At 41.8% G+C, this 9677-nt stretch overlaps 1 protein-coding gene across 4 annotated transcripts in view; it reads right to left on the bottom strand.

Moving 5' to 3' along the window:
- Positions 1-1602: 1602 nt before the first annotated feature.
- The window catches only part of LOC106567777 (ectodysplasin-A), a 61038-nt gene continuing 52963 nt past the window's right edge, over positions 1603-9677 (bottom strand). The window contains exons 3-8 of one of the 4 annotated variants that reach the window (XM_014137502.2): positions 7512-7547; positions 3916-4101; positions 3790-3812; positions 3655-3706; positions 3264-3394; positions 1603-2705 (exon numbers count right to left, since the gene is read on the bottom strand). In XM_014137502.2, coding sequence (XP_013992977.2) covers positions 2445-2705; positions 3264-3394; positions 3655-3706; positions 3790-3812; positions 3916-4101; positions 7512-7547 — 689 coding nt within the window. In that variant the 3' untranslated portion in view covers positions 1603-2444. The remainder of the gene's footprint in view (positions 2706-3263; positions 3395-3654; positions 3707-3789; positions 3813-3915; positions 4102-7511; positions 7548-9677) is intronic. The other 3 variants (XM_014137503.2, XM_014137504.2, XM_014137505.2) reach the window with 3 other exon arrangements.

Below are 9677 nucleotides of genomic sequence, written 5' to 3'. Positions count from 1 at the left end.
AAAGAAACCACTACTAAGGGACACCAACATGAAGAAGAATAGACTTGCTTGGGCCGAGAAACACGAGCAATGGACATTAGACCAGTGGAAATCTGTCCTTTGGTCTGATGAGTCCAAATTTGAGATTTTTGGTTCCAAACGTCGTCTTTGTGAGACACAGAGTAGTTGAACGGATGATCTCCGCATGTGTGGAAGGGTGGCTACTTTGAAAAATCTAAAATCTATTTTGATTTGTTTAACACTTTTTGATTTACTTCGTGATTCCATATGTGTTATTTCATAGTTTTGATGTCTTCACTATTATTCTACAATGTAGAAAATAGTAAAAATAAAGAAAAACCCTTGAATGAGTAGGTGTGTCCAAACTTTTGACAAGTACTGTATTTCTCTGAGAGTGAGGCGGATATATAGCGTTTTGCAACAAAACATGATTATTTGTCTCTCTGAAATGAAACCATCAAGTGATAGATTTTATACAAATACATGTCTGTCATCGAACAACCCCATGCCATGATTAGATGGTGAAAACACAACAATCTCTTTCATAAGTTATCTAAACAATAAAAACTAATTTACCAACATTTCTGAAAATGTATATATAGTGTTTTGGAATGAAACTCTTCATCTATTGTTCCTTCCGTAACTGTTTTGAAACTTTTTCAAAACAACTGGACCAGATTCTGCTTTTGTCACCAATTTTCCAGAAGGTTGACTGCATGGTGATTGACCAAACCGTGTAATAATAACAGTACATGCACAGTGCAGAGCAGTTTCATAAACATCCAGAAACTGCATGTTGACAGATACTCTGTGCCCTTAAATTATTCCTTAAAGACTAATGTGTTCACTCACATATAAACATGAACATGACAAGGAGTTATATGCTGAAAAATATTTTGACTGTGTGTGATATTTACAAAAGCTTCAAGCTGCCTATGTATATGGAAAGACAGAATTCTTCTGAGAAAAACTGAAACACAAATGGCCTTCCAGAAACAGGACATGACTGGTTCAGCTCAAAGGGAATGACAAGTGAATTAGTTATTTCAAACAAACCAAAGCAGAACTAAATAAAGAAAGGAAATATAACCCCATCCAGAAAAGTATTGTGATCATGACCGGTCAACATAGTAAATGATGAATAGCATTTCAGGTCATGCTATTAGTAATTTGGAAAAATAAAACATTTAATCTACAGTATTATTCCAAGTGATTCCATATTTGACAAACAATTTAATTTCAAATAAAAAAGAAACATTCATACTGACCTTATTATTCAAGAGAGAGAGAGGGGGGAGAGAGAGAGGGAGAGGGAGAGAGGGGGAGAGAGAGGGAGAGATAAGGAGGGAGAGAGAGAGTGAGAGAGAGAGGGAGAGAGGGAAAGATGGAGAGAGAGGGGGAGAGAGGGGGAGAGGGAGAGAGAGGGGGAGAGAGGGAGAGATATGGAGGGAGAGAGAGAGGGAGAGAGAGAGGGAGAGAGGGAAAGATGGAGAGAGAGAGAGAGAGAGAGAGAGAGAGAGAGGGGGGAGAGAGAGACTGAGAGGGGGTGAGAGAGAGAGAGAGAGAGAGAGAGAGAGAGAGAGAGGGAGAGAAGGAGAGAGAGAGAGAGAGAGAGAGAGAGAGAGAGAGAGAGAGAGAGAGAGGGAGAGGGAGGGAAAGAGAGAGGGGAGAGAGGGAGAGAGACAGAGGGAGACAGAGAGTGGACTTGCGAGAGTGGAGAGGGATTTGCCTACAGATCAATAATTTGCTTTAACCAGTGCACATTCTAACAGAGAAATGTTTCTGTTTCAGCTATAAATGTTAATTTCATCAGACCACTGCCACACATTGTATTTCTATATTGTTTTCAAAAACTTTTACAGTATGTACCTATGTTGTCTAACTAACAGACAGTTCTTTCAGTGGAGACATGACTGACTCCTGTCAACCTTGGTTTCTCAAGCATGTCATGACCAGGGAAACCAAGTTATTATCTATAAATGCACAATTCTAAAAGTAAAGTCTAATGTATTTTTTTCTTCAAACAACTCCTCCCTTTCTTAATGCTAAGACACGTTGGGTGCATATTTGTCCATCATCACCTCCGAAGGTCATAGTTATCATCGCTCTGTGGAAGGAATCTTCCATTAAGAGATAACAGGCAGCGGTTAATATCATTACACCTGGTCATCCCACTATTATAAGGGAGGGTGGGGCTTATCAGCTCAGTAGTAGCCTGAAGGGGTGGGCCTGGCCCAGGCTGAGGGCGGATACTTTAGTACTATACATGATGTCATCTCTGGAGTAGGTGGGCATCCTCATCTCCTTATTGGTCGATATGTGATAGGTGGTGGTGATGGTTGTAGAGGAAGAGTAGAGTGGGAGGAGCCTCCGCAGGCCATAGGTGGATATGCTGGTAGAAGGGTGGGTCGTGGCTTGACAGACAGGTTGGTAGGCCTGCCTCTTCAAGAGTGGCTGGCCGGGGGGGCATCCCCGAGGCGGATGCTCCCCAAGAAGGTGGTGTGGTTGGTCATGCTGATGGAGGTGTCCTCGTACACCATCTTGATGGAGATCTTCTGCCGGGCACGCAGCAGACACACCCCAGCCGTGTAGCAGGTGTTGAACTTGCGCTGTCCAGTCTCGATGCTCCGTGTACAGCGCAGGAACGGCGTCTTGTCCACCATCACCTCATAGCTAGCAATGTCAGTGAAGTTGAGGTAGTAAACCTGGTAGGAAAAGTTATGTGTGGACAAACATGCCAGAAATATTATTTTAAATTCTGAGGAAATAACACAAATATGAGAATACAGATAATAAACTACTAGACTACTTATTTAACTGAATTTATTTCCAATCATGAGATATAGCAGGCAAACTGGGCAAAAATTACCACAGCATATGATTCACTTTGTACAATGTGGCTCAGTTTGAAGGGCATGCAATACATTCACTTCACTCATCCAGACATTTCCCTCTGCAGCCAAAAGCACAGTCAAAATCAACCATGTGTGTTCTGAGAAATGTAGCCTATAGTATTCCTGATAATTGCTATTTAATACAAGTAATTTCATGGGGAAATCTAATTTGGATTTCTGACAATAATAAAGTTTAGACTCAATGCTAAGGATTCATTAGCGATTATGCCTAGTATAGTCGGCCTTACCACAGCCAATTTAGATTTTTCGACCTTACTAACCTTTGAGATATAATTCAATGGGACTGCAGAGAGAAAGGATGAGTGACATGCAGGCGATAGGAAGAGTTAGGCCTAAGACCGTACTCACTTCTACCTGACTATAGATGAAGTAGGTGCCATCTACCAACACCTCCAGCTCCCCAGATCTCGAGTGCATCTTGAACACCTTGTGATGCATGGATATCATTTTCCAGTTTCTCAGTACGCCTTCTGAAAGATCTCAGCGTGAGAAAAGGGCAGTCACTCAACATCCGTCATTGCCATACAATTATAGACAGGCAAAAAATAAACTGCAGTAAATACAATGTGTATGTGTATGTCTCCTCCAGTGAATTAATGTCTTAACTTATTCCGATCTATTCTTAGAGGAACTAATAACAAATAATAGACTTCTTGAAAATTATTTCTGACTGTAAATTTGCCTTTATTTTAGTAATTCAGTGATGTGAGGACGAGAGGATCTAAAATTTAACTCTTACCTTCCTTGACCTGTATTGTTGTTTCTTGGCCTTGGAGATGTACCACAGCAGGCTGTAACACAACAATAAATAATTCATTTGTGGAAAAGTGGACATACATAAAAAAATATATTACAAATTGAAAGAGTAACACACCTGGCTATCTCTAACTCTGCCCCCTGTAGAGTAGAGAACAATTACTGTGTCAGTTTTTTTAATGAAAGGTTGAACAACACAAATAAATCAGGATTTGGGCCAAATGGAATGAAAGTGAGGAGGTACCTGAGGGTCCTTGAAGACCAGGGGGTCCCTGTGGCCCTGGGGGTCCAGCAGGGCCTGGAGGTCCGGGTGGTCCTGAGGGGCCCATGGCGTTGTTCCCAGGGATGCCTGGAATGCCAGGAATACCAGGTGGCCCCTGTGGCCCTGGAGGGCCTAGGGGGCCAGGTGCACCCGGAGGGCCCTTCTTACCTAAAAAGTAAAATCTGAATTAGTGGGTACTATGACATGAAAGAAAAGACAAATAACCTCTACAGCACTGCACCATCACCTGTAGCAATGGAAGCGTTCACTTAAAGGAAAGATCCACCCAAAACCACTCATTCCTTTAATTACCAGTGTTAAATAACACTAATAAATTCAGCAAAAAAAGAAACGTCCTCTCACTTACAACTGCGTTTATTTTCATCAAACTTAACATGTGTAAATATTTGTATGAACATAACAAGATTCAATAACTGAGACATAAACTGAACAAGTTCCACAGACGTGACTAACAAAAATGGAATAATGTGTCCCTGAACAAAGGGGGGGGGGTCAAAATCAAAAGTAACAGTCAGTATCTGGTGTGTTTGGACCATGATAGTTTGTTGGTGATATGGACACCAAGGAAATTGAAGCTCTCAACCTGCTCCACTACAGCCCCGTCGATGAGAATGGGGGCGTGCTCGGTCCTCTTTTTCTGTAGTCCACAATCATCTCATTTGTCTTGATCATGCTGAAGGAGAGATTGTTATCCTGGCACCATACTGCCAGGTTTTGACCTCCTCCCTATATGCTGTCTCATTGTTGTCGGTGATCAGTCCTACCACTGTTGTGTCGTCGGCAAACTTAATTATGGTGTTGGAGTCGTGCTTGATCATGCAGTGATGGGTGAACAAGAAGTACAGGAGGGGTCTGAGCACACACCCCTGAAGGGCCCCCATGTTGAGGATCAGCGTGGCAGATGTGTTGTTACCTACCCTTACCACCTGGGGACTGCCCGTCAGGAAGTCCAGGATCAAGTTGTAAAGGGAGGTGTTTAGTCCCAGGGTCCTTAGCTTAGTGATGAGCTTTGGTGTTGAACGCTGAGCTGTAATCAATGAATAGCATTCTCCCGTAGGTGTTCCTTTTGTGGAGGTGGGAAAGGGCAGTGTAGAGTGCAACAGAGATTGCATCATCTGTGGATCTGTTGGGGTGGTATGAAAATTGGAGTGGGTGTAGGGTTTCTGGGATAATGGTATTGATGTGAGCCATGGCCAGCATTTCAAAGCACTTCATGGCAACAGATGTGAGTGCTACGGGTCGGTAGTCATTTAGGCAGTTTAGCTTGGTGTTCTTGGGCACAGGGACCATGGTGGTCTGCTTGAAACATGTTGGTATTACAGACTCGGTCAGGGAGAGGTTGAAAATGTCAGTGAAGACATTGCCAGTTGGTCAGTGCATGCTGGGAGTACAGATCCTGGTAATCCTTTTGGCCCTGCAGCCTTGTGAATGTTGGCCTGTTTAAACATCTTACTCATATCAGCTACGGAGAGCGTGATCACACAGTCGTCCGGAACAGCTGATGCTCTCATGTATGCTTCAGTGTTGCTTGCCTCGAAGCGAGAATAGAAGTAATTTAGCTCGTCTGGTAGGCTTGTGTCACTGGGCAGCTCGCGGCTGTGCTTCCCTTTGTAGTCCGTAATAGTTTGCAAGCCCTGCCACATCCGACGAGTGTTGGAGCCGGTGTAGTACGATTCAATCTTAGTCCTGTACTGACGCTTTGCCTGTTTGATGGTTCATCGGAGGGCATAGTGGGATTTCTTATAAGCATCCTGCTCATTGAAAGCGGCAGCTCTACCCTTTAGCTCATAGCGGATGTTGCCTGTAATCCATGGCTGGTTGGGGTATGTACGTACGGTCACTATGGGGACGACGTCCTCGATGCACTTATTGATGAAGCCAGTGACTCAATGCCATCGGAAGAATCCCGGAACATATTCCAGTCTGTGCTAGCAAAACAGTCCTGTAGCTTAGCATCTGCGTCATCTGACCACTTCCTTATTGAGCGAGTCACTGGTACTTCCTGCTTTAGTCTTTGCTTGTAAGCAGGAATCAGGAGGATAGATTTATGGTCAGATTTGCGAAATGGAGGGCGAGGGAGAGCTTTGTACGTGTCTCTGTGTGTGGTGTAAAGGTGGTGTAAAGTTTTTTCCCCCTCTGGTTGCACATTTGACATGCTGGTAGAAATTAGGTAAAACGGATTTATGTTTGCCTGCATTAAAGTCCACGCCCACTAGGAGCGCCACCTCTGGATGAGCATTTCTTGTTTGCTTATGGCCTTATACAGCTCGTTGAGTGCCGTCTTAGTGCCAGCATCGGTTTGTGATGGTAAATAGACAGCTACGAAAAATATAGATGAAAACTCTGTTGGTAAATAGTGTGGTCTACAGCTTATTATGAGATACTATACCTCAGGTGAGCAAAACCTCGAGACTTCCTTAATATTAGATTTTGTGCACCAGCTGTTATTTACCTCTTAGACACAGACCGCCACCCCTTGTCTTACCGGAGGCAGCTGTTCTATCTTGCTGATGGACCAAAAACCCAGCCAGCTGTATGTTATCCATGTCGTCGTTCAGCCACGACTCAGTGAAACATAAGATATTACAGTTTTTAATGTCCCGGTGGTAGGATAGTCTTGATCAGAGCTCATCCATTTTGTTGTCCAATGATTGCACGTTGGCTAATAGGACTGATGGTAGAGGGGGATTACTCACTCGCTGTTCAGATCCTTACAAGGCACCCCAACCCACATCCCAGATATCTCCGTCTCTTCTTCATGCGAATGACGGGGATTTGGGCCTTGTCGGGTGTCTGAAGTAAATCTTTCGCGTCAGACTCGTTAAAGAAAAAAATCTTCGTCCAGTACGAGGTGAGTAATCGCTGTCCTGATATCCAGAAGCTCTTTTTGGTCATAAGAGACGGTGTCGGAAACATTATGATATTGTGATAGTACGTACTTTAGAGGACAATAGTAACGTTTCTAGACATATACACTGACTTTGAAAAGGGATTGCGTGACGATTAGCTTAGCAATCGCGTGACGCAGCATGACAACGTGAAAGCTATTGAACGACAGTCTGCTGGGTGGGGCGTTATATGTTCCTTCATTCTTTGGATTCCTATCTCCTTTCTCTAATATCTCTGGCAACGGCACCATGCAATGTACCCTGGACTGGAGTGGCAGAGAAATAGGAAAAATGTGCTAGATCCAACATTTCTTGAGGTAAGAATATTGCAAAAATATGATCAATGGCTCATTCGAGAGAAGACATCCTCCCGAGTAATGACATCGGCCAGCATTGAAATCTGACATTTATGATAAACATTTTCGCGATCTAAAAGTCAGATTCCTATTAACTTCCAGTGTATTGAGAGCGACTATATCACAGTGCTACATCATACTGGCCGGATTTCTGCCTGCTTGAAAGCCAATAACTCAGATACACATGAAAACATGAATTGACCCAGTGAATCGATAGAACATCACTCAGAGATACACAAAAGCAATATAACATTCAAAATGGGTGAACCTTTCCTTTAAGGATAGATGTAGGAATGTTTTTCTTTTACTGTACCTTTTTTCCTTTCTTTTCGTTTGTTTCCATGTGATTCTGATGTGATTCCATCCATGTGAAAGAGAGAGAACATACAGATAGAGAGAGTCAAACAAGAATAGGGGGATGCAGATGCAGGACATTACAGCTTAAAACACTCCACCCCTGGCACAAGATGTATGCCACTTCTGATCAGTTCTCAAAGCTATGTATTTACGGTTTTCCATCTCATCTTTCCCCTAGTCTGGATTGCAGAATTACAGATAACCCATGAGTCATATAATAGTGTAGAAGCATGTGGAGTAAATGATTGGAGTTAGTTTGAGGATGTTTGTGGCTAACACAAGCTGAACCCAAATGCTATGAAAAGAATCAGCGTGCTATTGACTTGAATTCAATAAACTCGACAAATATGATTTTAAAATAGTCTGTTCATGAAATTAGAGGGCTTAGTTTTGAGAGGACACACAGTATGCCTAACCCTTGTAGATGTATCAAGATAATGTCTCGAGACATAAACAGATTTTCTAATTTTGGACATTTTGTGAATGCACAAAAGTTTGTAATTTCCACTTGAAAATGTTTCTCTTTAATAAGTGATATAAAATCTGGAACACATTAAGAGTGAAACATCTGAAATGCCAAACCCTTTGTGAAATGTCTAGAGCAGGAGGTGGTCTGGGAGTAATTATCATTTAAAGACTCAGGAATTTTACTGATTTGAGGAAAATGTCTCTGAAGGTCGTTTTCATTGTTTATACTGCTGTATGTTGCAGTAGCTTTGGCTATGTCAAACAACACAAACAGAGAGTTTGAGTTGACCATTGCTTGAGAAGCTTCTCTCCCAAATGTTGACATGGAATGAAAAGAAGCTAAGAGCACTGTGTGTTACATGAGTCATAAGAACAACTTTTAAGAAAGCAAAACTGGGGAAATCTCACATTCCAAAAGTTACATAAATATTTATTTCAGAGATGTTAAAAAATCCCAATCACTGTGTCCATGAAAGCCATGAGGGCCCTGAGCTGAAACACTTGTTATTAGTGAGAGATGGTGTGGCGCTGTGCCCACTGCTGTGCTCTGTGGTCTATTTGGACCCGTTTCTTTGTATAAAGTGTGTTAAGGTTTCCTGAAAACAACTTCCTTAACCACAGCTTTCTGCCAGGTACTGCAAGCATGGGACTTGCTGAGCACAATGTAATTAATGTCAGGACTCCAAAAACAACAAGACTTGGATATTACTGGACCCGAATCAGAGTCTGGGATGGACAGTGAAAGTAAAATTCCCTGTAATGAGTGCACAGCACATGTCATTTATTTGAGTTGAATTGCATGAATGGACCCATCCAAAGTGCTACAATTATACAATTGGAAAATAATATCCTAACATCCTTGTTCAACTCAATAAACAACATCTGTACAGCAAAAAAAGTGAAAATACGTAAGAAGACTGTCAATCACACTGTAAGACCTGTGAAATGCACTGTTGTGTGTCTGTTTGAATTGGCTTAGAAGTTGTTTTCTCAATAAATGTCATAATTTTGCTGTTTTAATTACCATTGTTTCTTAATGTTTTCTGGTTGTCTTCTCACGCAATATATATATTTTTCTCAAAACATAAGAGACCAAAAGTAAGAAGAACAATTTGCTTAAGACGCTAGCTTAAATGTTGTATTTATTCCAGATGACTTTCATTTCAAATGAGTGAAATAGTTTCTTTGATGTGCAAAGTAAACATGTATTGCATGGCTAACTGTGGATCTGAATGGTGAATAACTTTACATTGAAGATGGAAAGATGAGTCTGAGAGCACACGAAACAGACTCCAAAACATTCCAATTCACTGGATCTTCCTTCCTTTTGTCAATGTGCACACAGGCCCAACTGTGCTAAAATGTGAAAGACTTTACATGCAGAAACTATATTGTATAAACAAGATAGAAGTGCTCCTCATATTAAAGGAAACTGTCCACCTACAACAACACCCACTCACTAATTAATCTGTCTAAAACCCTAGCAGAGAATCTTGGAATCTGTCATAGCCAGAAAACAGCCAAAGGGAGCATTACTCATTAAACAACTTACTAATCGGTTGGATAAGTGATAACAACACTTTTCACTTTGTTTTCATTGGCAGACGTCTAGGAACAGACTGTTTTACCGGATAGAGGAATTGAAAGCTAGATA

This window comes from Salmo salar, chromosome ssa13 (assembly GCF_905237065.1).
Source record: "Salmo salar chromosome ssa13, Ssal_v3.1, whole genome shotgun sequence".
NCBI lineage: Eukaryota > Metazoa > Chordata > Actinopteri > Salmoniformes > Salmonidae > Salmo > Salmo salar.
Note: the sequence above shows the minus strand (reverse complement) of the source record. Positions and strands in the feature narration are given on the sequence as shown.